This window comes from Periplaneta americana, chromosome 15 (assembly GCF_040183065.1).
Source record: "Periplaneta americana isolate PAMFEO1 chromosome 15, P.americana_PAMFEO1_priV1, whole genome shotgun sequence".
NCBI classification, from domain to species: Eukaryota; Metazoa; Arthropoda; class Insecta; order Blattodea; family Blattidae; genus Periplaneta; species Periplaneta americana.
Genome location: NC_091131.1, coordinates 3,322,434 through 3,350,372, shown reverse-complemented (window position 1 = coordinate 3,350,372; position 27,939 = coordinate 3,322,434). Strand labels below are relative to the sequence as shown.

Below are 27,939 nucleotides of genomic sequence, written 5' to 3'. Positions count from 1 at the left end.
ACAAAGACGATGACTATATGTATATACCACGTGATATTTTCTGGAACTCCGAACGCTCTATACAGTCCGACCTCCCCTTTCAGGATAATAATAATAATAATAATAATAATAATAATAAAGAAATGTTTAGTGGCGTATTTGAGAATTCTATCTTAGTATTTGATCGCACATGGTAGAAGAATCATACCAGTCAGACGAGAATCGAATAGAAGCTGTCATTCAAAATTTACCACTCACTGCATTTACTATTTCCTCCCCCCCCCCCAACCAGACAAATGTAATGGCGTGAACTAATTCTTACAAATGACCCTCATAAAATAAATCAGTCTTGCACAATAGCAGCTTTGGACAATTAACCCAATTACGGCCAAGACAGCTTCCACAACTCCCATGGCCCCCTGGATAACAAAAGCAAGTACAGCATGTCCTTCATCTTACAAAGGCTATTATTTGCATGCGTGACGATTGTAAATCCTCTTATCCGCCATCATAAAACACATTACGTAATCTCGCAGTACCGAGAAAGAATTACCTAAGAGAGAAGCGAAATTACTGGCGGACAAGCCAAACTGGTATTGATTGAGTCGAGAAACTTTCACTTCCATATCTGGCACGAGCAATCCAATTCAAACAGGTGAACTGCGGTCTACTGACGATGTAACTATATATGTGGTTCCATTCTGCGTTCAGTAGCTGAATTCAATCCCCTCACAGAGGCGGAAGGGAGAGAGAGCACGTTAGTATCTGTAACATGAATGACAGATTTCGGGAAAGAAAGCAACGTGGCTTCCGGAAGTTATGCGAAAGGGAACAGATAAAAGGCACGATTCACATTTCCGATTATAAACTTTACAGTGAGTACCGGTATGTGAGGGATATCAGAAACTCACGGCACCCTCTTTCAGTTTCTCTTCTCTCTTCATTTGTTATTACAACGTAATGTGATGATTAAAGCTGTGATTGCCCTTTTTGTCTGTCATTCCTTTATTTTTAAAGTTAGCCTCTTTAATTAAATATTCATTACAGAGCTGCAACACTTCCCTAACATAACGAATTATTCCATACCATATTCTCCAGATCTCGCGCCCTCAGCTCTCTATCCAGGAACTCTTTGGATAACAAAGACGCTTCAGAAACTTGGCCTGACGACCTCTGTAACTTCAAACCGGTAGATTTCGAAAAACTAATCCAGCGCTGGCAGAGGGTCATAGATAATGTACGAGAATATATTACTGATTAATTTCTGCCTAGATATTCATCCCAAAAACTTTCACCACAACGATAAAACGCTGTGAACTCTTGCTTCAACTCAATAATACAAATTATATTTTACATTAAAAACTGTCTCCATATAAGCAGTTCCTGTACAGCTGTCTTGTGCAATTTGTGATGTAGTATTTTTGTATTTTCCATCTCGCTGGCAAGTGACCTACTTTCGCTCGATGGCAAGTGACCCACTTTCGCTCGATGGCAAGTGACCTACTTTCGCTCGATGACAAATGACCCACTTTCGCTTGATTGCAAATGACCTACTTCCGATGGATGGCAAGTGATCTACTTTCGCTGGATGACAAGTGACCTACTTTCGCTCGATGGCAAGTGACCTACTTTCGCTCGATGGCAAGTGACCTACTTTCGCTCGATGGCAAGTGACCTACTTTCGCTTGATTGCAAAAGACCTACTTCCGATGGATGGCAAGTGACCTACTTTCGCTCGATGGCAAGTGACCTACTTTCGCTCGATGGCAAGTGACCTACTTTCGCTCGATGGCAAGTGACCTACTTTCGCTCGATGGCAAGTGACCTACTTTCGCTCGATGGCAAGTGACCTACTTTCGCTCGATGGCAAGTGACCTACTTTCGCTGGATGGCAAGTCATCTACTTTCGCTGGATGGCAAGTGACCTACTTTCGCTTCATGGCAAGTGACCTACTTTCGCTGGATGGCAAGTGACCTACTTTCGCTTCATGGCAAGTGACCTACTTTCGCTGGATGGCAAGTGACCTACTTTCGCTTGATTGCAAGTGACCTACTTCCGATGGATGGCAAGTGACCTACTTTCACTTCCGATGGATGGCATGTGACCTACTTTCGCTCGATGGCAAGTGACCTACTTTCGCTCGATTGCAAGTGACCTACTTTCGCTCGATTGCAAGTGACCTACTTTCGCTCGATTGCAAGTGATCTACTTCCGATGGATGGCAAGTGATCTACTTCCGATGGATGGCAAGTGACTTACTTTCGCTGGATGGCAAGTGACCTACTTTCGCTCGATGGCAAGTGACCTACTTTCACTGGATGGCAAGTGACCTACTTTCGCTCGATGGCAAGTGACCTACTTTCGCTCGATGGCAAGTGACCTACTTTCGCCTGATTGCAAGTGACCTACTTCCGATGGATGGCAAGTGACCTACTTTCGCTCGATGGCAAGTGACCTACTTTCGCTCGATGGCAAGTGACCTACTTTCGCTCGATGGCAAGTGACCTACTTTCGCTGGATGGCAAGTCATCTACTTTCGCTGGATGGCAAGTGACCTACTTTCGCTTCATGGCAAGTGACCTACTTTCGCTGGATGGCAAGTGACCTACTTTCGCTTGATGGCAAGTGACCTACTTCCGATGGATGGCAAGTGACCTACTTTCGCTTGATTGCAAGTGACCTACTTCCGATGGATGGCAAGTGACCTACTTTCACTTCCGATGGATGGCAAGTGACCTACTTTCGCTCGATGGCAAGTGGCCTACTTTCGCTCGATTGCAAGTGACCTACTTTCGCTCGATTGCAAGTGACCTACTTTCGCTCGATTGCAAGTGACCTACTTTCGCTCGATTGCAAGTGATCTACTTCCGATGGATGGCAAGTGACTTACTTTCGCTGGATGACAAGTGACCTACTTTCGCTTGATGGCAAGTGACCTACTTTCGCTTGATGGCAAGTGACCTACTTCCGATGGATGGCAAGTGACCTACTTTCGCTCGATGGCAAGTGACCTACTTCCGCTGGATGATGCAGTCTCTTTTCTTACAACGTACTGTATTCATCAAGCATATCCCATTTCTGCCCCTCACGACTATGCCAAGATTAATACTATCGCACAATCATCATCCTGCATATTGCTATGTTTTTTTTTTAATTTTTTTTATAATAATTTCGACCGACCAGAGGCCGTTTACCGAAGTTATCTTTGTTTTCCTGTTTTCTTTCATTTGTTTCCTTTTACTTAAACTAATACAAATCCAACACCCATGCCCGAGGCGGGTCTCGAACCCACAGCCCCTCGGAGCAAGCGGTAGAGACAGTCCGTGCCTCTAGCGCTTGCGCCACCCAGGCCGGCATATGTGAGGACCACCATCATCCTCACAAGGCATGGACGCTTATCGCTACTGAACTATAATATGCCAAAGTGTCATATCATTACGCAAGTTTCGCCAGTAATTATCTATCCCTACTTATTTCAGGTCGTCTCCCACGTTATCAGTACATTTCAATCGTATATATTCAACGATAAATCTTCATTTAGTTTACACGCAAGTATCTACTTACGTAATTCAAAGATATCACCTTTTTTTCCTATCAGTGGTCTTTTATTATCAAGGTCCACAACTCTTCTGGGTAACAGTATGCAGAGAAATATCACTTTGATGAATATATAAGATTTTCGTATTTCGTATATCTTTGATGGGTAAGATAGGCAAAAGTTTATCTCATTCAGAAATATACGATTTTCACATTCTGTACAAATGAAGTCCATATCTGTGAAGGGTAAGATAGACAAAAGAAAATCTCTATCATTTTTGTGTGGTTATTTTACGACGCTTTATCAACATCTATGATTATCTTGCGTCTGAATGATATGAAGGTGATCATGCCAGCGAAATGAGTCCATGGTCCAGCGCCGAAACTTACCCAGCATTTCTTCTTATTGTGCTGAGGGAAAAACCAGAAAAAACCTCAACCAGGTAACTTGTCCCAACCAAGATATGAACCAGCGTCCGCTCGTTTCACGGCAGCAATTAACAAATATACGATTTTGATATTCTGTCTTTGGCGCGTAAAGAATGGGAAGAAGAATATCTCATTGATAACTATGCACTTTCGATTTGATAGAAATAATGTTGGATGAACAGTACATAACTACAGACCGAATTTCGAAATGTGTACTCACGGAATATCAATTTCGAAGTTTTCGTAGTTACTATAGTAAACCTACGAAGAACATAATATCACGGCGGATATGATACTTAAATCAGTCGTGTATCTTATAATAATGGTCAAGTATGTGCGTGTTATTTCTAGTCACAGCGATAAATAAAGAGTACAACGTTTAATTTTTTACTCAAGAGGAGAGAGCAAAACCGTTTGATCAACCAGAGCTTCATTCATGTTTCTGGGCTGCGTGGGTTCGAATTCCGTCTGGGCTCATTACTTGGTGGTATTTTTTTCCAACTGTAAGGCGAATGTCAAGTAATTCCATGACGTATAATAGGATACATCTGGCCAAATGCCGTCCAGTGATCGGCCAATTCCACCGACGCTAAGTAAACGGGCGATTGATAAATGAATCAAATGGAATAGGGGGAGATATGGGGCTGTGTGAACAGTCATGTGAGCTTCAAGGCAGCTGACCACTTCTCTCACTCCGTTTAGCGTAGATTGAAGAGAAATCTGAAAATGGACCTAACCTATCCAATATGGGAGAATCTCTGTAACACAGCTCGAGAGCAGCAATGCTGAGTCGTAGGGTGAGAAGTACGTCGCTATCTTCGCTAGACGAGAGAACCAGCGAGTGATGACGAAGTAAGCTCGCCCACAAGTACCCACAGATGTTGATAAAGTACCCTAGCAGACTTGCGAATCCTTGAAATTGGAAAATTCTTAAACTTGCTGGACAGTATTTCGGTCTCTAATTCCGGAAATAATTACCCTACCGAGGAACGGGATGCGGTCCTGTATTCCCCCTTGACTTACATCTTACACGATAGCCTCAAAACGGGAATCGCGAACATAAGTTGATTTTAGAAAAAAAAATGGGAAGGAATCCCTATTCTGCCGACATTGTAGCCGCCATAACTCCGTAGTGCGTGAAGTGAGAACAAAGCCGAAGAGTGCGATGATTTCAGCTCCTCGAACTCTATCTCTGGTGTAAAGGACAACTCTCTATCCCTGTGCGTTTGGCCGGGAGGGGCCCGCAAATTATCAAAAATCGGTCATTTTGACCTTCCAAAAGAGATTTTCTCTACACTAGGAGAACGAAGTGGTCCAGGGACCCGCCCTTTTAACTGTAGCATCCCCGCATCCTCACTAATAAACACTGCGAAAATCCAGAAATCCGTCGCACTTTTTTCTACACTTATTTTTTCGGTACCTAAAGTATTTCGGTCTCTAATTCCGGAAATAATGACCCTACCGAGGAACGGGATGCGGTCCTGTACTCCCCCTTGACTTACTTCTTACACGATAGCCTCAGAACGGGATTCGCTAACACAAGCTGATTTTCGAAAGAGAATGGGAAGGGTTTAAACCCCTATTGTGCCAACATTTTAGCCGCCATAACTCCGCAGTGCTTGAAGTGAGAATAAAGCCGAAGAGTGCATTGAATTCAGCTCCTCGAACTCTATCTCTGGTGTAAAGGACAACTCTTTAACCCCGTGGGTTTGGATAGGAGAGGCCGGCAAATTTTCAAAAAAAGGTTATTTTGAAATTCCAAAAAAGAAATTTCTCTAACAAGGAGAACGAAGCTGCACACGGGCCCGCCCTTTTAACTGTAGCATCCACGCATGTTCGCTAATAATCACCGTGAAAATCCAGCAAATCCGTCGCACTTTTTTCTACACTTATTTTTTCGGTACCTACAGTATTTCGGTCTCTAATTCCGGGAATAATGACCCTACCGAGAAACGGGATACGGTCCTGTATTCCCCCCTTGACTTACTTGTTACACGATAGCCTCAAACCGGGAATCGCGAACACAAGTTGATTTTCGAAACAAAAAAATGGGAAGGGTTTAAACCACTATTCTGCCGACATTCTAGCCGCCATAATTCCTCAGTGCTTGAAGTGACAATAAAGCCGAAGAGTGCGTTGAATTCAGCTCCTCAAACTCTATCTCTGGTGTAAAGGACAACTTTCTATCCCCGTGCGTTTGGACAGGAGAGACGGGCAAAATTTCAAAAATCGGGCATTTTGACCTTCCAAAAAAGAAATTTTTCTACACAAGGAGAACGAAGCGAACCAGGGGCCCGCCCTTTTAGCTGTAGCATCCAGGTATCCTCAGTAATAACCACCGTGAAAATCCAGCAAATCCGCCGCACTTTTTTCTACACTTTTTTTTCCGGTACCAATGGTATTTCGGTCTCTAATTCCGGGAATAATGACCCTACCGAGGAACGGGATACGGTCCTGTATTCCCCCTTGACTTACTTGTTACACGATAGCCTCAAACCGGGAATCGCGAACACAAGTTGATTTTCGAAAAAAAAATGGGAAGGGTTTAAACCACTATTCTGCCGACATTCTAGCCGCCATAATTCCGCAGTGCTTGAAGTGAGAATAAAATGTTCCATAAGTGCGACTAGAATAATTGGTCTCGTTTTATTTTTACAAAACAATTAATGCTGCCCTGTAATTTTGAACAGTTTTTCCTCACTTCACTGCAGTAGCAGCAAGATGGGGCTACAGCTCATACAGCTTGGGCTTCATTACATGCGATTGCTAACTTCTTTGGTGACAGGGTTGTGGCCTGCTCGATCCCCAGTCTTAACGCCTGCGACTTTTATTTGTGGAGCACTTTAAAAGACAAACATCCAACCCGTAAACATTATATGAATTGCAAAATAATATACAAGAAATAGCCGCAAGCAGAGTTGCAATGTGTGAATTAATAGTACATTATGCAACGAGCCTATAACGATAGTAATTAAGAAGCGAGTATGGATGTTTATGAAACGAGTGCAAGCGAGTTTCATAATGTTCACACGAGCTTCTTAACTACCATTACAGGCGAGTTTCATACGGCTTTTTATGCTCGACCATATTTCTAACTTGAAATTATTCAGATGTATACATTTTATTTGTATCTGACAAGATCGGAAGTGACCTTGTTCTAGGTCGTGAATTGTGAGATGTGCGCAGACGCGAAAGTATTGATTTTTTCCGAGGAACAATAATGTCATTGACCTTGATGTAATCCCGTTAAACTTGGTATAACCTTCATTATTGAATTCGACATTGAAAAACGAGATGACAAATTGAATTTATTTGAATATTATTTACAATTAACGCTAATTATTATAGTAACAGAACATAACCTTCTGCGACAGTATTGGATTTCCAGCCTCCGTGACTTTTCGCTAATTCTTTTTCGATTGCATATCCGAGAATAATCGATACTTGCGGTTTTATAACGGTACAAAGCTGACTTGTCATTGGCTGAACACCTGTAAGCTGAGTTGTCATTGGCTGAAAACACCTGTACTTTAATGACTAGGTGTACTTTAATGACATGCATTAAAGATCTGCTACCAAGTGTATAATTACTACATTTCGGCATGGTCGAGCATAAAATTTCTTACGATGCTACATCTGTCTTAAAGCACAAGGAGAACAATTTCAACATCATCTTTGAAAAGGATTAGCCACGTTCACAATTTTTATTTGTAAAATAATGGCACTAGAGTAGAACTGCCATAGTTACCGGCATGGCTGCACCTAATGCACCACCGTTACAAGCTGGTGCCACATGCAAGGTGGTCGAATTTGGGCAGGAGTCATCTTAGCACTTCATTAACTACTCAAAGGAAGTGCATATGCTGGTAGTGAAAATCTCATGAAAATGAAACTAGTAGTTTTTGGTAGCAATGACAGTGATATCGACACCTCCTGGAGCAGTAATCACTATGTAACACTATTTCTGTCCTTGGATAGTAAGTGTTATTTCTTGATTGCTTATGTCTAAAACATGCAGAAGATGACAGTTATTGTTAACAGACTTTGTTTTTCTAGTCAGCAATTTGATACCTTTAAATTCCTCAATTTCACTTATTTCTGTATTTTAAAAGTAGATTAATTTTGATTTCTGCTTTGAAATTAATGTGGAAAACGCAATTGAAGTGACCACAAAAAATTTAAAGAACCCTAAAAAATTTGAAAACACATAGAAGCGACCAAAAGAAAATTAAAAGTGAATATTTTTCCGAGATTTTCGGCTATATTACAAGACATTTTCCCGAATAGGTCCCCAAATATAGTCTCCAAACATGTTTTCATTATACTGTCCTTGATAACAACGTTCAAATTCCAATACATCTTGATGGAAGCGCTCGCCTTGCTCCTGCGAATAAGCTCCCATATTTTCCTTCAATTTGGCAAGATGTGCATCAAGAATATGGACTTCCAGTAACATTCTGCAAACATTTTGTACCATAGTTTCAACCAGGTTCACATACTTTTCGGCTTTTTGTAACTTCCCAAGGAACCCTTAATAACTGCAAGAAAACAATTCCAAGCCTTTTTCTCCATTTCATTAAGCATCTTGGAGAATTTTGCACACTCCATTATCTTCTTAATCTACGATCCAACGAATACACCAGCTTTGACCTTAGCCTCAGACAATTTAGGGAAGAAGTCTCTAAGGTATTTGAAGGCCATTGACTCCTTAGATAAAGTTTTCACAAATTGCTTCATGAGGCCCAGTTTGATGTGAAGTTGTGGCATCAACACTTTGCTGGGATTTACTAGTGGTTCCCACTTGACATTGTTGATCCCCACGGAAAAATCCAAGTGTTCTGGCCACTGCCATTTATGATGTCCATAGCAAGGAAAAATGGTAAATCCACCTTGGGGACCAATCAAGAATGCCACCATTTTAAAATTACCGATAACTTCCCCGCCATATTCATCGTATTTAAATGATTTCAGTAGGTTCTTGATGTTATTGTCTTTGAGGTGCACAGAATGAGCCAGGGGAAAGATGGATTTTATTCCCAGTATGGAGTAACACTTCTGGATGAGCTTTCAAACAAGCACCAATCAATTGGATTGCATTGTATCCCAATGGCTTCAAACAGACCGGACACATTGTGGCAGCGGCGAATTTTCAGGGGAGGCAAGGGAGGCCGTGCCTCCCCTAATATTTTACCAAAACACAATAAGGCAGTAATAATTTCAGCTGAATTAAGATCACAGACAAGTTACAGCAAGTGACGAACATTTTTCCTTTTATATTCATTTTACTATTCACTACGACTAAGAAGTAAGTTACGTAAAGTCGACCACATTCAGTTGGTGATGCCCTCTCGCTATACTGTAGATGGTACAAATAATTCGTACTGAAAAATAACAGATAGCGCTGTAACCTGTATAGTCGATATCTAGCAGCCTGCAGTGTCTATGCGAGAGCGGGAGAGAGGAGTCGGCTACATGACGCTACTCCCCGGTAACCGTGACAACAGCAGTTCAACCAATAAGATAGCTGGTTAGAAGAGCGTTTAAACTTGACTAGAACGCGCGAGGGGAGCCGATTTGGAGACGTCCTACCCACCGCTGACACCTGTACTGTTTATAGTCACGGCTGTATTGGGAAGCTCTCTCTCTTTCTCTCTTCGTGGTTTTAGAAAATTGAGTCACATGTTGTTAGTTTTCTCCCCCTGCGCAAAAGTTTTCATTTATGTTGTTAGATTTTCTCTTGTTTGCATGTGTTCTTGTTATTTTATTCTTTTGTGTTACGAGATGTATATACTTTTACAGTATTTTAAATATATCGAGAGTTTAGAAACAAATGCAGATTTGTCTCTAGCTTCTTCTAGTAGCAGTTATTCACTATGTTGTGACCTATTTGATCGGTTTGCGTAGAAAAAGGAACGTCCAGTTAATTTGCTGTAAAATTAGACTATGTAATAGTAATGAGCAAGACCCGGATTCTTAGGGTTTGTTGCTATCTCGTTACTCTCGAAATATTGCTTTTCTTGTTCGTTTTATGTAGCAAAGAGTAACATTCTTAAATTCAATATGACCTAAAAAGACTTAATTCGTAGGTTAGGACTTAGAGTGTCCTAAAGAGAGGCAATCTTTACCAAGCCATTGTAATAATATTAACAGTATGTTGTTTATTTTTATTTTTTCCCGTAAAATCGTATAAATTCCTAAACACAAGATTTAAAATCCTAAAACCTAAATTCGAAAACCTAATTTTTAATGTCTTAAAATCTATAAATTCTGCACTTGGTAATGAGGTACGTCATAGGCCTTATATTTTTATATTCTCAACTTTCAAATCCACTGTCCGCTACTGCATTGTGGCAGAAACAGAGTCCATCTTGATTAGTATAGAAGCTTGAAAAGGCCTGATGACACTTCCTCTGACTCGTGACAAGCACATTTTTATCTAATAAGTCCCTCTGCCTTAGCATTGGTCTTGGTAAGACCAAAGTCTCTGACCAAATCATTAAGGTCTTTCTGGTTAGTGTAATATGGATTTCTCTCTTCACTTCCTATTCTCACACTGTATTCAGGATCTCCAATTTTTTGTTCACACTACACTTACTTTATACAGGTTAGACGATAGTTATAGAAGTTTTTTTTGTAAAAACTCACTGATTACATCCACTCAGATCTAGAAAGTAAGAAATTTGATATTTCAATATTTCTCTACCATAAAAGTTCAAAATATCGAAGTCCTGGACATGGAAACAAAGATTTTTGGAAACAATTCTTATTTTCTAAAGTAGTAGGACATAAAGAATGTGAAAATAACAGCTATTACTACAGGACAGAAAAAAAAAATTATTTTTGTTACATAGTGATTATTGGGGCGGCCGGGTAGCTCAGTTGGTAGAGCAGCTGGCTACGGACTGGAAGGTCCGGGGTTCGATCCCAGGTGGTGACAGGATTTTTCTCGTTGCCAAACTTTCAGAACGGCCCCGAGGTTCACTCAGCCTCCTATAAAATTGAGTACCGGGTCTTTCCCGGGGATAAAAGGCGGTCAGAGCGTGGTGCCGACCACACCACCTCATTCTACTGCCGAGGTCATGGAAAGCATGGGGCTCTACCTCCATGCCCCCCAAATGCCTTCATGACATTTTACGAAGATACCTTTACCTTACCTTTACCTTTTACATAGTGATTATTGACAGTGATCTTGGTGCAGCACCTCTAGAGACCTGTAGAATCATTCGTAAGTAGGCCTACTAGATAAATACAACAAATATAAAAATTATGATTTAGATATACGAATATCTGGAAAGTATTTACTGCCCTTTGGCAAGGAATTTAACAGATTATATCTAATCTGAATTCTAATAAACTCAATTTCAAGTGTTCAGAGGGTAGAAGAGGGTACGTTGTAATTTTCTGGTATAGAGAGAGATAGAAATTTCTCCTGGATTCACCACAGAATGAAACAAATAAAAGATTAAAATATGTTTTATACCAATATACACAATTTAAATTACGTAGGTACTGTTACTCTTTAGAAACCGTTTTTGTATTCGTATTCGTTCACAAGAAGATCAACAAAGCATACATTATGTAAGCCTATTCTGTTCAATTTTATAACATTGTCCCGTCAGTGAGGGGAAGGTTGGTGAAAGTGCCCCAGATTTTCAATATATATAGGTTGGATAAAAAGTAATGGCAACACTGCTGTCACGTGATGATGGTGCATTCGAGAGTTACCAGCTGTGTGGACATGAAAAAGGACTATTAGTTGAGTTAGTGCAGCCAGCGGCGACAGTACTCCGTCAATCTACTGCAGTGTGCAGAACATTTGACTTTCATAGGGATAGTGCGAGCGCCCTAAGACCACATTTACAAAACTAGAGCAACGTTCCTGGATCAAAATTGAAGTGACACCAGGTCGTAGTGCACAAGAATGTTTTCAGGGACTGCATGAAGCATATGCCAATGCAGCGTTGCCATATCGCACGGTGGCATGATGGGTTAAAGTGTTCCGGGAAGGCAGGGATGACGTTCAGGACAACCTCTGTACAGGACGACCCCGCATGGAGGACAACTCAGTTCAACTCCTTGCTTCCCTGTTGGATCCTGATCACCGATGGACTGCGCGTGACTTAGCAGCAGAAGTCTGAGTATGTCACAAAATTGTGCTCCACATTCTGCAAGACATTCTGGGTTACCGAGGTTTAACAATGGCACCGCTATTCAGTCGCACAGGCCTTGTTGGATTGGTACCAAAGGAAAGATGACGACTATCTTGGATGAATCATCGCTATGGACAAAACCTGGGCTCGTTCATATGAACCAACCAAACTTGAAACGTTAATCATATGAATGGAAGCATCCCAGTTCTTCTCGTCCGAAGAAAGTGCACCCTACACAAAGTGCTGTGAAGGTGATGTTCATTGTGGCGTATGACATTGATGGGGTAATACTGCACCACGCTGCACCTCCAAGGCAGACGGAAAACGCGGACTACTGGAACATCCACCGTACTCACCCGATATGATCCATGCGATTACGATCTTTTCACCAAAGTGAAAGCACCACTGCGAGGAACCCGGTACAATACCAGAGATGAACTTATCCGTGCTTTAGGGCGGTCAATACGGAACATCAACAAAGATGGACGTGCTGATGGTGTACGAAGCCTTCCAAACATTTGGCAAAAGGTAATAAATAATGGGGGCGACTATATAGAAGGTACGTAAATGTTGTACCCCTGTGAATAAAGCCATGTCAGAAATATCGAACTGTTGCCATTACTTTTTATCCAACCTTAGTACATAACTACTTCTTGCTGCTACTTCCTACTGGAATGGCACGATATTTATTTATTGATTATAATTTTTAATTTATTTAGTACTCCAAGAAATTAAGAGTAATAATAAATTTCTCTCAGTCTACGCCTTAATATCGTTAATCTACTCCTGGCAATGTTTCTCTTTCCATCATTTGTTTGCTGATCGTGTAACAGTAAATGTGACAATACTGCAACAGCATAACATCACCAGTAGCAAGCATCAAGTCAACTGATTGGGTGCCGACTCCACTATAAATAAATCAGCTTTGTCCATTCATCTGATTTATCTTTGTACGTTGGTCTGCCATCACATGGGGAGTGAAGTGTTTGCAGCGAGCAGCATGTGCTTACAGCCATCGCACTGCTAAAAACGAGCCCATGTAAAATGACGACTCCATAATTATGTGGGTAAATTATTAGATTGTCCCTTCAACAATCATCGCTTTCAAGTCAGACATGACAAAAATGAACAATCGTCATGCAACTAACAAAGCAATCAGGGAACAAGCATAATCCAAACCGTGGTCAGTGGCTAAGTACACAATGTGCTGCAATGTCACATCTGTTTCCAAATTTCTCATAAAAATAACAATTTTTAATATAGGGGAAATATTTTGATCAAACCATGTTATCTCCCCAACTCCAATTAAGTATCTAGGCCTACATAAGGCTATTTAAAGAAAACATACATAGGATCTACACTACATGTTTCCCATGGCTAAAAAAAAGTCCTGAAAAACATTTCTCAGGTGGATTTGCTTTGTAAAGCTGTAATTACATGTACTGGAAGACAGTCCACACTAGGGCATTGCAAAAAATTGTTTTCTTAAATTTCCTAAGTGCACCCCCGCCATGTTATTACGATTATTGAAACATACTTATGTACAAATTTTCAGGTGTTTAGGTCATATTTTGATCCCCGCTCACATCAATAATCACTTTTGCTATAAGGTACACAACATGTACAGAGCAAGCAAGAGCTACTTTTACTTCTGCAAATGAATGAGAGCTCTCTGATAACGTGAGATCTCTCGTTTTTGACACTGCAGCTTCAAATTCAGGATGGAAAATCGGAGCATGTGTACTTACTTACTTACTTACTGGCTTTTAAGGAACCCGGAGGTTCATTGCCGCCCTCACATAAGCCCGCCATTGGTCCCTATCCTGAGCAAGATTAATCCAGTCTCTATCATCATATCCCACCTCCCTCAAATCCATTTTAATATTATCTTCCCATCTACGTCTCGGCCTCCCTAAACGTCTTTTTCCCTCTGGTCTCCCAACTAACACTCTATATGCATTTCTGGATTCGCCCATACGTGCTACATGCCCTGCCCATCTCAAACGTCTGGATTTAATGTTCCTAATTATGTCAGATGAAGGATACAATGCGTGCAGCTCTGCATTGTGTAACTTTCTCCATTCTCCTGTAACTTCATCCCTTTTAGCCCCAAATATTTTCCTAAGAACCTTATTCTCAAAAACCCTCAATCTCTGTTCCTCTCTCAAAGTGAGAGTCCAAGTTTCACAACCATACAGAACGACCGGTAATATAACTGTTTTATAAATTCAAACTTTCAGATTTTTTGACAGCAGACCAGATGACAAAAGCTTCTCAACCGAATAATAACAGGCATTTCTCATATTTATTCTGTGTTTAATTTCCTCTCGAGTATCATTTAGCCTATATTTGTTACTGTTGCTCCCAGATATTTGAACTTCTCCACCTCTTCAAAAGATAAATCTCCAATTTTTATATTTCCATTTCGTACAATATTCTCATCATGAGACATAATCATATACTTTGTCTTTTCGGGATTTACTTCCAAACCTATCTCTTTACTTGCTTTCCCATGTTTTCCCTAATCGTTTGTGGATTTTCTCCTAACATATTCACGTCATCCACATAGACAAGAAGCTGATGTAACCCGTTCAATTCCAAACCCTCTGTGTTATCCTGAACTTTCCTAATGGCATATTCTAGAGCGAAGTTAAAAAGTAAAGGTGATAGTGCATCTCCCTGCTTTAGCCCGCAGTGAATTGGAAAAGCATCAGATAGAAACTGGCCTATGGAGCATGTGTACAGCTCGAAAAATTACTGGACAAAAAAATTGTTTGTTAGCTTGTTGGCATCACGTTTTTGAGAGAGTCTTGTGTTCGGTTCATAAGACATTGTTTGGTGAAACATCAGGTCCTGAAAATGACAATTTCATTCAATTCAGGTATTCTATTTGGAAAACTATCAATACAGAAGAAAAATTTACGACCATACAAATCAAGGACATGTCATTGAAACTCATAATGGAAAATACAATTCAATCACTGAAGAGAATACTTTACACCCCAAATAGAAATAACTTATTACCCCATGCTGATTATCGGAAGTGTATTGAACTGATGTTGTTAATTCTGGGAGAAATACCTGAATGAGGAATACACTGGTTAAAACCTGGAGCAGCTCACCACGCTCGATGGATGCTGTCCATTTTGTATCCAGCAGAGACGTTTGCTTTCAGTGCTCAAGCAGGATATGACAAGATCATGATCGATAAATTAGAAGCACTATGCAAATTCAATGCACTCTTCCATGTTGAAAAATGGCTCTCTTCATCCAATGGTGCCGATGCAGTCTACAATGATCTGAAGCTGACTTGACCAAATACCGCAAGCATGATCCTCAAGTTGCTGATGCAGCCATACACGCCATGGAAAGACACTTGTGGTATTTAACCGAAGAGTGTGCAGTGTTGTCCCTATTTTCAAACAGAGTTACTGATTCGGAGCGGCAGAAAATTGCTCGGACATTATTTCGATTTCCGAGACCAAAAGAATTTGAGAGGGGCATTCCAACATTTCCAATCCTGAACCACAGTACGAAACTCTCATCTCTTATTGGCCCTAAATCCTGGTTCTTGTTTCACAGCATCGGCATTGAGGTCCAATGGCTTGGAAAATCCGTTAGCCAATGGCATCTAGATCCCAGATATCAAGAAGCTGAGGCATACATACGGCATTTCAAAGTGGTGAATGATCTCTCTGAATGGGCCGTAAAGGTGATTCAAGACTTCTCAACTAGTGATATCTTGACGTCATAAATGACGAAACTCAAAAACAGTACTTATTGCAAGTGGTTGAATATCATCGCAAACAAATTCCCAGCTATAAAAAAAAGAGACATTAAGGATGTTTGTGCGAGATCATGCGTATTTGCTTGGTTTCCGCACAAAACCAATCCGCGGAAAGTCTAAAATTCCACATGCAGTATTCCCAACCTAACATGCATAACAATTTCCCTCTTCTTACTGCTTATGTGACATATTGATTTTACTGCTTTAGGCTTTTAACATATTATTTTTAGAGACGTTCAATATAGTAATAATTATAAATTGGAAACTTACCACTGCAATTTCACCTAAATTGCACTGTTAATTATTGTTTTTAAATATTTGCAAAAATTAAGTAAACTCTACAACTCCACTAAAGTTACTGCATTCGATTAAGGAAGCCGTGAAAAAATCAACAAGATTCCAGACTCATCATAGACTGGGGGGAAAAAAAAGACAGACGTATATCACGGCCTGCTGGAGTATAGTAAACACAGAAAACATTTTAAAGCAACAATGTTAAAGACAGATATTTTTGTTTTGCAAATTTGCCGTCATTGAACAGAAACCAAGATGGAGATTTCATTGCAACTAATTAGAAATTTCTCTTTCAGGTATGTAATAAACGATCTTCGCACAAAATAATGTATGATACATGAGCGGTATGTTTTCTTTCAATTCTCGGAAATTAAAAAAGCTCAACTACGTTTCGCTTTTTCAAACTTTTCCTCGAACATGAAAACTTCAACATACCGCTCTTGTAACGCATATTACTATAACAGCAGCCTATAACAAACCTTAAATTCAGTAAATATTGTAATTTAATGTGGATATTATATAGCTGAGGGCAAAGTTTAATTTCAGTACTTGTTAATTACCAGGGAAAGGATTTATATGTAAATACATATTTACTTATAAAGCTAATATAATTTATATTTTGCATTATCTTTATGTTTCACAATGTGTAGGGTTGAAAAATCCTACTTTTATTTTCCATATTTTTCCATATTTTAGAGTTTAGTACATATTTTCGTTAATTTCCATATATTTTCCATATTTCATATAAAACAGTCCATATTATATTAGGTTTAACAATAAAACAAAACAAAATTCCATTAACTTTTAAAAATACATTTCAACAATAGAGATTTAAACACATGTTCAGTAATCCCTTTAACATCAGAGTTATTTGAAAATTAGCAGTCCTATCAACAATGGGAAAGTAAGTTACAAAACTGTATTAATTTAATTTAAAATTTTTAACAGACTTCAGTTGTGCAGCTCAACAGTTAAATGCCAGTCAGAGTACACATAGGTTCAGTTTTGTAAATCATACTATAAAGACGGTAAATATGCCAAAAGTACGTCATTCAGTCAATTTAAAATCAAAACTAACAAGTTACATTTCAGAATTTAAAGAAGATGGTTTATCAACTGACAATAAAATATTATTTTGTAATTTGTGTCAGTGTGCAGTATCATCTACACAAAAGTTCCTGGTGCAACAACACATTACAACTAGTAAACATCAGGCCAACAAACAACTAAATTCCAAGCAGAGACAATTGTTTTTAACACAACCAACAACATCGAATGTAAGATCTGAGTTTAACATCGACCTGTGCCGTTCTCTCATCTCTGCTGATATTCCTCTCTACAAACTAAAGAATAAGGTCTTCAGGGAATTCCTTGAAAAATATACTCAACATACAATCCCGGATGAGTCAACACTTAGGAAGACGTATGCTCCATCCATCTACGATGAGACAATACAGAAGATAAGAGATGAAATTAAAGATAGTTCAATTTGGGTTTCCATTGATGAGACTCCCGACAAAGAAGGTAGACTTGTTGGTAATGTAGTTATCGGTTTGTTAAGTGAACAATATTCTGAACGAATTCTTTTACATTGTGATGTTCTAGAAAAGTGCAATAACAAAACTATAGTTAAACTGTTCAACGAAGCTATGGGTATCCTGTGGCCAAAGGGTATTATGTACGATAATGTGTTATTCTTTATTAGCGATGCTGCCCCTTATATGGTCAAAGCTGGACAAGCATTATCTGTTGTATATCCTAAATTGACTCATTTTACTTGTGTGGCGCATGCATTTCATCGTGTGGCAGAAGTGGTCAGAGACAATTTCCCTAAAGTAGATTTGTTGATTTCATCAGTGAAAAAAGTATTTCTCAAAGCTCCCAGTAGAGTTAACGTGTTGAAAGAAATGTACCCTGAAATTCCATTGCCACCAAAGCCAATTTTAACTAGATGGGGTACATGGCTAGAAGCAGTTGAATATTATGCCGAACATATAGACTCTATTAACAATGTTCTCCTTGCATTGGACTCTGAAGATGCAGTCTCAATTGATACTGCGAAAACAGTTACCTGTGACATAAGTGTGAAGAATGACTTAGCTCACATTCAGCATACATTTTCATGCATCATAAAAACGCTCAAAAGTCTCCAAAATAGGCACCTTTCACTATCTGAAAGTTTTGAAATTATAAATAGTACTGTGGAACAACTGAATCGTGGTAGAGGTAAAGTTGCAGATGCAGTAAGAGCTAAGGTGGACACTGTACTTTCAAAAAACCCTGGATATGAAGAACTACAAAAGGTTGTTGCTGTGATGAGTGGTGAATCAACAGTGAAGATTAACTTGGACTTATCCCCAGCAGACATTGTGAAATTGAATTATGTACCAGTTACTTCTTGTGACGTCGAACGCTCTTTTAGTCAGTATAAATCTATCCTCAGAGACAATAGAAGAAGATTCACTTTTCAGCACTTGAAAGAAATGTTTGTAACCTATTGTTATGGTAACAGACAATAAAAATTGTGTTTTGTTGAAACTACATTGGAAGATAAGGTACGTCCATTATATTTTTTGTTTAGTTTGATTAAAATGTACCAATATTTAACGTACATAGTCATTTTTTTATAATTTTAAGTCCATATTTAATTCCATATTTTGGTAAAAATCCATATTTAATTCCATATTTTGGTAAAAATAACTACATATATATTTACATATTTCATATATTTTTAGTCCATATAAATCCGTTCCCTGTTAATTACTATAGGTGGATTTACAGTATTGTATAATGCACTGCATTAAAAGAGAAACATTTAATATTACATTTTCACATTATTTTACTATAAGAAAAGAAAGTCTTATTAGTCAGTCATATTGGGCGGGGGTCAAGACATGACCGAACTACCTAAAACTTGGTATACACTCATATTTTATCAAGTGAAACAACATAGAAGGGGTGCGTCTCGGAAATTTAAAAAAAAATAATTTTCCCCATATCCCCATGCAATGGCCTAGTCCACACCCACGAAACTGTTCTTTCACATGGGAAACAGAAAAAAAAATCACAACGTGCTAAGCCAGGGAGTATGGAGGTCAATTCCACGATAGGTTGGACATTGAAGTTAAAATTAAATTTTGTGTTCAGTATATGCTCTTTATATCATTTTCTTCAAGAAAGTTCAAATTTTTTTAGAAATTAGCAGAAAAGTTCGATTTATTTAATTCATTTTTGTTTTACATACATGCGAAGTGAATATTTTTAATGTGTACTTTTGATCTGTCAAATTTACTTTGGCAGTTTGTTGCCAAACCATAACTTAAAATTAATAAACAAGGCTGTTCTCTGTTGTAATTCTATTAACAGAAAGAGACGACTTTAAAATCAGTGTCAATTTACTTTTATGAATTTTAGTGAGTTTAAAAATTTGCTATTTTAAAAATAAGTACTTTTATGCTCGACCATGCCGAAATGTAGTAATTATACACCTAGTAGCAGTCCTTTAATGCATGTCATTAATGTACACCTACTCATTAAAGTACAGGTGTTTTCAGCCAATGACAACTCAGCTTACAGGTGTTCGGCCAATGACAAGTCAGCTTTGTACCGTTATAAAACCGCAAGTATCGATTATTCTCGGATATGCAATCAAAAGAGAATTAGCGAAAAGTCACGGAGGCTGGAAATCCAATACTGTCGCAGAAGGTTATGTTCTGTTACTATAATAATTAGCGTTAATTGTAAATAATATTCAAATAAATTCAATTTGTCATCTCGTTTTTCAATGTCGAATTCAATAATCAAGGTTATACCAAGTTTAACGGGATTACGTCAAGGTCAATGACATTATTGTTCCTCGGAAAAAATCAATACTTTCGCGTCTGCGCACATCTCACAATTCACGACCTAGAACAAGGTCACTTCCAATCTTGTCAGATACAAATAAAATGTATACATCTGAATAATTTCAAGTTAGAAATATGGTCGAGCATAAAAAGTCGTATGAAACTCGCCTATAATGGTAATTAAGAAGCTTGTATGAAAATTATGAAACTCGCTTGTGCTCGTTTCATAAACATCCATACTCGCTTCTTAATTACTATCATTATAGGCTCGTTGCATAATGTACTATTATGTAACACCCGTCATAAAATATGCTTAAAGTTACTCTCTTGCTCTCAGTTTTTGTCCTGAAGGCACCAATTTTTGGTAGCTAAGTCGAAATATGATGCCAAAAGTACAGTATGTTTCTAATTTTTTTAACTAAAAATAACGAGTGTTTTAATGTGACGGGTGTTACAAAATTAGAGCACGGAGAACACAGGAATTCTGTATTTTGATTTATTGCAGGTAGTTCCCACAACACATTATTAAATAGGTTTCAAATGTTGGTAAAACTGAATTTTAAGTTATCAACAGTCGTCAATACCTGTTTCCTCCAAAAGCTTGTCTGAAAGATTTCCCACCAAATTTACATTAAGCTGAATGTTTGGTCGAAAGTTCTCATTTACTTAAAAATTATAGGCTACAAAAGTAAATGTACTTAGCATATATTCTATTTTAGTTAATCATATTACTTTTCTATTCTGTAACATTATTTCTTGCTTAGTTAACAAGGAACGAATTACTGAAGATATTAACCACCAGCATAACCTAAAAATAACAAATGTAGATTGAGCTGCTGCATTTTTTTAAGAATATACGAAGTTGCACGTTAACCTTGCAGTTAATTATTTTAACGTTTTGAGATAGCTGGATCCGTATATATTTAATTGCAGAATGGGGAAATCAGCAGCTGAGAGGCAAGCTGAATGCCCTAGGCGAAGAAAATTAAATAAAGATAAAATTCTGTGGTGTTCGAGTAAAGGAGGATAAGTAATTTTTTGTATCGATGGAATTTTGTTCCCCAGATGAATACACAAGTTAAATTACAAGTGAGTGTGCAAAAAATGAAAAGAATACTAGCAGTTGATGTGTTTTGTGTAGAAAAGTATTTTCAGTAAGAGTTCCAAGTTTAATTTTCATTTATCTCCAAGCTCATTTTATGACATCTCCCTTTACCCAAACAACACAGATATGAAGACTATTTGCAGAAGGAGAGAGAGAGAGGGAAAAGCTTAGGAGAACAAAGAAGCTATCAAGAAAAGAACTAAAGGGGCCTTTACACTGAGGCAACTAGTTGCCTACAGAATGCGATCGTTGGTTGCCACTCGTGTTGCCACGCAGCATGCTGTCGGGAGCAATCATTGCAGCATGCTGCCGACTCATTTACGCCCATTGCAATTGGTTGCTTTAATTTTTGAGCGAGTTTATGCAGAGATGTCGGTGCAGACAGATGCTGCTGCTGCCTACCTACTGTTGAACAGGAGGAGGAAACTTATTCAGAGAAAGATGTGGTGCAGGCAGATCTTCATAAATAGTGATATACATCGCAATGACTTTTTAAATAAACTCCTTGCTGATGACGCTTACCTGTTCAGAAATTTTGTCCGAATTAGTAAAGAGGACTTCGATTATCTTCTGTACAAGGTAGCTCCTCTCATTTCAAAATCCGATACCAATTATTTATCGAGGTAGTATACAAGCTGAAAAACTACATTGCACATTTTGTGTATTCCGAAAACATTACTTTTGAAAATAGAGAACACAAAACAGGTCAGGAAGTTTCGAGTGTGAAAGACAGGATGAAACAATTATCCCGGGGCATGGCGAAATATAATTCGAGGAGACACAGGCATTCTAGACCTTCAGAGACTTCCTAGAAGACAGAAAGAAGCAGCAGGGATGAGTTTAAAGCCTACTTCGTGTTGAGTGAAGGAAGTGTCCCATGGCAAGGCACTTATATTTAGACGTGTTTACCCTGTTAAAATTTGGCATAAAACTGAAGATTTGTGCTAAAAGTGAAAATATTTATGGAAAATGTTCATTGCTATTATTGTGTAGAATAAAGACATTTAAATAATTAAACTGGCTCTTTATTATTTTCCTAACAATGCATTTCTTTCATAACAGGTATTCTATTATTTTAATTTTACGTAAAATGCATTTGATCACTGATATAATGATTTTATGTATACTAAATACAAACACTTGCCTCGGAATCATTATTCTCATCAGTTGAAAGTCACCTTCTTGGCACGTCAACATTAAGAAGAAAACACAGTGAAGCGAAATTCACCCACTGATCACCCTGAGCTGACCAGCTTTTTTTCTTCCTGTAGCTGTGGAATGTTGTTCTCAAGATTTTACTTTGTCCTTAGCTTCCTTTACTGCTACAATCGAATTTAAAGCTATTTTTTTTTTCCCATAACTTCAACTTCTTTCTATTATCTTTGTAATTGGGAACTTGCAAGTCCCACAAAATGTGATTTTCATGGTATTCTTCAATTAGCTTTGTTTTATTTTTGTCTTTATCACTTGGTCCGAAAGGTTGTGGGTTCGAGTCCAGCCTAGGGCATGTATGTTGTGTACGTACTAGTTTAAGAAAAGCGGAAAAAAAGAAAACAGAAAAGAAAAACGAAAAAAAAATGGATCCCAATTTATCGTGCCGCATGCGACTGGACTACTGAACCCATCAGCGGTGGATAAGCTTGCAAACTGAAGCAATCGGCGGATTGGCGCCGCAAGCCGTATGCGACTGTGCTGCCGCCTAGACAAAGTGAGCAACCTGCAGCATGCGACCGTGCCGCATGCTGCGTGATTGCCTATGGTTGCTTCAGTGTAAAGCCACCTTTACTGCTCACAGTAGGAAAACAAAACTGAAAGTTCGAAACTATAGGGCAAGAAAAGCTGCATTTATGAACACTAGTATTTTCAGTGATTCACCTGTGTACGAAATTCCAGTCACTAGGAAAAGCTGCCCAAAGAGTAAAAATTGAGACAGCTCTGAGTATGGTGCTGCTTAAGTTCTTGCATTTTGTTTTGCAATAAACAGTTTTAGTAAAATTTATTAAATTCTATTATGAGAATTATAAATTTATATTTAGCATTTGTTTAAGTGACCATATATACAAAAAAGTAAATTTATATTAGGAACAACAGTAAAAAAAAAAAAAAAAAAAAGGTATCCCTGTCATATGCCATGAAGGCACTTGGGGGGCATGGAGGTAGAGCCCCATGCTTTCCATGACCTCGGCACTACAATGAGGTGGTGTGGTTGGCACCACACTCTGACCGCATTTTACCCACAGGAAAGATGCGGTACTCAATTTTATAGGAGGCTGAGTGAACCTTGGGGCTGTTCTGAAAGTTTGGCAATGAGAAAAATCCCGTCACCACTCGGGACCGAACCCCGGACCTTCCAGTCCGTAGCCAGCTGCTCTACCAACTGAGCTACCCGGCCGCCAGGAACAACAGTTTAATATCAAAAACGGATCTATTTTTCTAGCCACACTCTTTTGATTTTATGGATGTATTTTTTATTGTATTAATTTACTTTAAAGCGTCAGAAGTACAATTTTGAACCTGTCAGCATCATATTTGTAATGTACTAAGTGAAAGTTAACTTAAAAAAAATTGCACACTTTTAAAACATATGTCTACCCTTGATATTAGGCTACCAGTACTCTTAAGTCTATGTAGTGGACTACAGAAAATGTATGTTCAGAGTAAGTGTTCTATCATTTGAACAAAAAAAAAAAAAGGTGAAATTTCTTCAGTCAAGTAACACCCGTCACATTATTAAGTAACACCAGTCACATAAAATTAATTGAATTGTAAGTGCAAGGCTTAATATTTTAATTACATCCATTATATCACTCGATTCCTTTAACTTTCCTCTCACTGAAAATAGGTAACACAATTAATTCAAACTGTGAACTTCACAGAGTTATCAGTTAAACTGTATCATTAATTTATGCATGTCTTTTTCATGTTACACCCGTCACATTGTTTATTTCACTTATATCACCTGACAAATAATGGTTAGAAGAAAATAATTAGTTGTGTCTGACAAGCAAGAAGTGGAGATTCATTGAAGTACAAAAGAACTAGTATAAATATTTTATTAATTATTGTATTCCAGTTAAATTTCGAAGAATCTCTTTCTGAAAATAACACCCGTCACAGTGGAATTGACCTGGAGGATATGGAAAGACAGACGTGTATTGTTGTGCAGTGTTCAAATGTCAGCATATCCTGCTGTGACCACTACACTTCATGTAATCTAGTACAATTCATACGACGAGCATGAACAACTCACATGTCATCATGAACAATGTAAAGGTGGCACTGCTTGTGTGCCACATGCCTGCTGGCTCACAAAATGATTGCCTATGGCTCGCTTGCAGGAACACAAGGTCATGTCTGAATCACAGCCACTACCTCTTCAACATCAGAGATACTAAATCAAAACTTTCTGCATGGTCTACTTCATAATTACATGTTAGTACTACCGGTAAGGTCTGTTAACAACATGTTGGGCATACATTGACAGGGGCAGCTGCTACGTACCAAACATCCATCCTGAGTGGCATCCAGGCTACTCAACTGTGGTATGGAAGCCCACCCTGAGAAAAACGTTCAATTTTGTAATGGTCTGCACAGTAACACATCAGCAATTGTGTTACAAAAATATATATGTATTCACAAACAACAGTTTTTTCTTTAAAAATAATAAAATGAAAGTCTCTGACAATAATTTAATTTCATTGTTAAATAAGTGAGATTCCTTTAAAACAAATTCAACCTATCATGAGTATAACACCAGAACATCCCAAAACATACATCTGAATTACCACAGGCTTACCAGAAGTCTTAACAGCATATCACATAGAGGCAGCAATTTATATAATAAACTTCCACAGAAAATCAAAGAACTTAACATAAGAAAATTCAAAAAAGAGGTAAAGAACATTTTATTAACACATATGCCATTTTGCACAAATGAATACCTAAATTTAAAATTTTAGAATTTAACGTTTCTTGATACTGCCCTTGACCATTTATGTTTCAGGTAACTCAGAGTTGAAGAAAAGACAGGGGAAAGCAACAAGAGAAGATACTAGGTAGAACAGTGGAGACTGAAGATCAAGCTTGTCCTATATATATATATATATATATATATATATATATATATATTTTCTCTCTTTTTTTTGCATGTCACTTAATATTAAACTGTTAAATTTATTTAGAATTAAGTCTATTTTTGTATGTTATGTCATTTTTCTTGTGTACTGACGACGCCATGAATGCTTGTAATTCTATTCGGCTAATAAAGATCTAATCTAATCTAATCTAATCTAATCTAATCCTTTTCTAACAACTAATGCTATAAAAAAAATAACATTCAGTAAGACCATTGAAGAAACTTAGCTATTTCTAAATGCGATTTGTCTACATGATGATGCTGCTTCTAGTAGGTGTAATTTATCCTGAATCAAGAAGCCAAGGCAATTAACTGTTCAAAAAATAACATCACAATAGTGAGAACTAGGCCTACATCAATCCGAAATTGTGAGCAAAAGCTGATAACAAACAAAGTTTGTACCAAAAAGTAATCAATAGCCTATTCCGTCTATAATATCAATTGCCTAGGCCTATTTCAACAATGCTAACATGATTTGAATACAAGTATCTTCCAGATGACATACCATTAGATCATATTTTCCCAATAAAATAAAATTTAGGCCTACGTTAGAGTTCAGTAAATGTCGGACTAAAGTTATGCTATTGATGTCATTTAGGAAGGTTATTAAAACAATCATTTAACAATTTTTTTAAAGCTCTTAAAGAATAAAGGCGTTATATTTTTGTGTTCATTACTTTGTAACATTCACAAATAACCTAAGTTACTTACTTGACAATTCAGCCTGCAAGAGGGATTACACATATTTATTTTCTCATAATTAGCTACAATACAGAAAGTAATCTTCACTTTCATTATTATATTTACGGTACTTCAGTGTTACATCACTAAAATGATAGGATTCCTCTAGCATGTATTTCATTGGAATTAAAAGTGACTGGTTGTGTTATTGCACATTCAATTACGGTACCGGTAGTTTTCTTTCATTAAATTAAGTACTGTGCCATATTCCTTACGATAGCCAACGGTAAGGCACAATAATAGTACCGGCACTTGATATTATATGGATATTTTAAAACGATTTTACTCCTGTAATATTATGTATACATCCATTACGTTCTAATTTTACGCACTAATGAGACAGATGTCTAAGCAACCCCTCATATACCATGTGTTTTTGTACAGTTATATTTCGCGAAATCATTCCCGTTAATACAAAATACCATGTGTTTTTGTACCGTTATATTTCGTCAAAACAGTCCCGTTAAGTAATACAAAATATTTGTCTATATATGTCACAATTACACTCTGGGTAACAGAAATACTATTCTAAACATAAAATTCGCACTTGCATGGTTGTAAATGTCATAAACTGCCATAACCTAAAAAAATGACAGTTTGTAAGTTTAGTTCTGAACAAACTTGCGCTGTGAATTATTACTAATACTTCAGTTTTTGATTACGGAGTAGCAAATAATCACAAATTATAACAAAAAAATCATTACCTGAGATTATCCATTGCTAATTCCTTCGATTTTATACTGGTAACAACTTGTCAAGACTACAGTCATCTTTCTTCAATAACCTCATTTGGACTCCATTTGAAATTGGGTTTTCACTCACAAATGACGTTATCTGTTTAATTCGTAACTGTAGGCCTAGCATTTCAGTTTATGTATTTCACAAGTCATCTCCCTTCCCTACCTTTCTTTAACACATTCATTACGCAACTAAATTCTAGTACCAATGATTGACATAAGATGTCGCAACTACGACATTTGAATTCAGAGCACCTCTGCCATCTTCAGCCATAACTAAAAACTATAGATATCAATTCACGGCCGTGATCAATTATTTACATTTCCTTAGTGTTTGAATGTAAATTATATTTTTGTTATACTGAATTATGTACAACAATATTACATAATTATACATCTTGTAAAAGTCAAGGGTCCATTTTGCGACCTGGTACTTAAACAAATTTACATTTCTGAAAGAAAAAAAATACATTTTCGTAATAGAATAATCTATAGTACTAACTACATCTACTTCAATTACGCATTCATGTACATTGAAGAATGTGCAAATATTCCCAGTTTTTCATTTTACCAATTAAAGAAAAAAACGCGAAGAAATTGCACGACTCCATAATTTTTACACTCACTATTTTTCATTGTATCCTTTAGATTTGGAGATTTGTGAAACCCCTCAGTGTACTCAATATTTGCTTTTTAACCGGGACATTTCCAAATTTTTACTTACGAAATTGGGACACTTTCCATAAAATATTCAAAGTTAAGAAAACCGAAAATAAATCACCACTATGTTTCATTTTAAATAAAACAGGGGTACGGCTCAAATATTCGTTATAAAATTATACACATTAACAAAAATCCTACTTTTAAATAATAAGTATAAATCACAAACACTTCCAAAAATTCACCTTTAAAAATACTGCCAACAAAAGCATAAAGAAAATAAGAGCATCGCCATTAGAATAGCCAACATCGTAATAGAAACTGATCAACAATGTTTCATGAATTGACCAACAGGAGTAGCTACATGATTATACAATCGACTTCCGATAATTCGCATGCGGGTAATTTGCCGCCCTTTCGGGGGTGGGGGGGGCAAAGTAACGTTGACATTTTCGTTTTTACTCGATTTACACTCTCTCCCTCCCTCATAAGAAATCTGCGATCTAAAATCGGAAAAAAATTAACAATCCCCTAAGAAA

General features: G+C 37.8%; 1 protein-coding gene across 2 annotated transcripts in view; it reads right to left on the bottom strand.

Moving 5' to 3' along the window:
- The window catches only part of LOC138715801 (inositol polyphosphate 5-phosphatase K-like), an 82,461-nt gene extending 55,518 nt beyond the window's left edge, over nucleotides 1-26,943 (bottom strand). Inside the window, exons 1-2 of one of the 2 annotated variants that reach the window (XM_069848886.1) lie at nucleotides 26,708-26,943; nucleotides 24,629-24,684 (exon numbers count right to left, since the gene is read on the bottom strand). In XM_069848886.1, the coding sequence (XP_069704987.1) occupies nucleotides 24,629-24,651 (23 nt within the window). In that variant the 5' untranslated portion in view covers nucleotides 24,652-24,684; nucleotides 26,708-26,943. The remainder of the gene's footprint in view (nucleotides 1-24,628; nucleotides 24,685-26,707) is intronic. The other variant, XM_069848887.1, reaches the window with a different exon arrangement.
- Nucleotides 26,944-27,939: the final 996 nt, after the last annotated feature.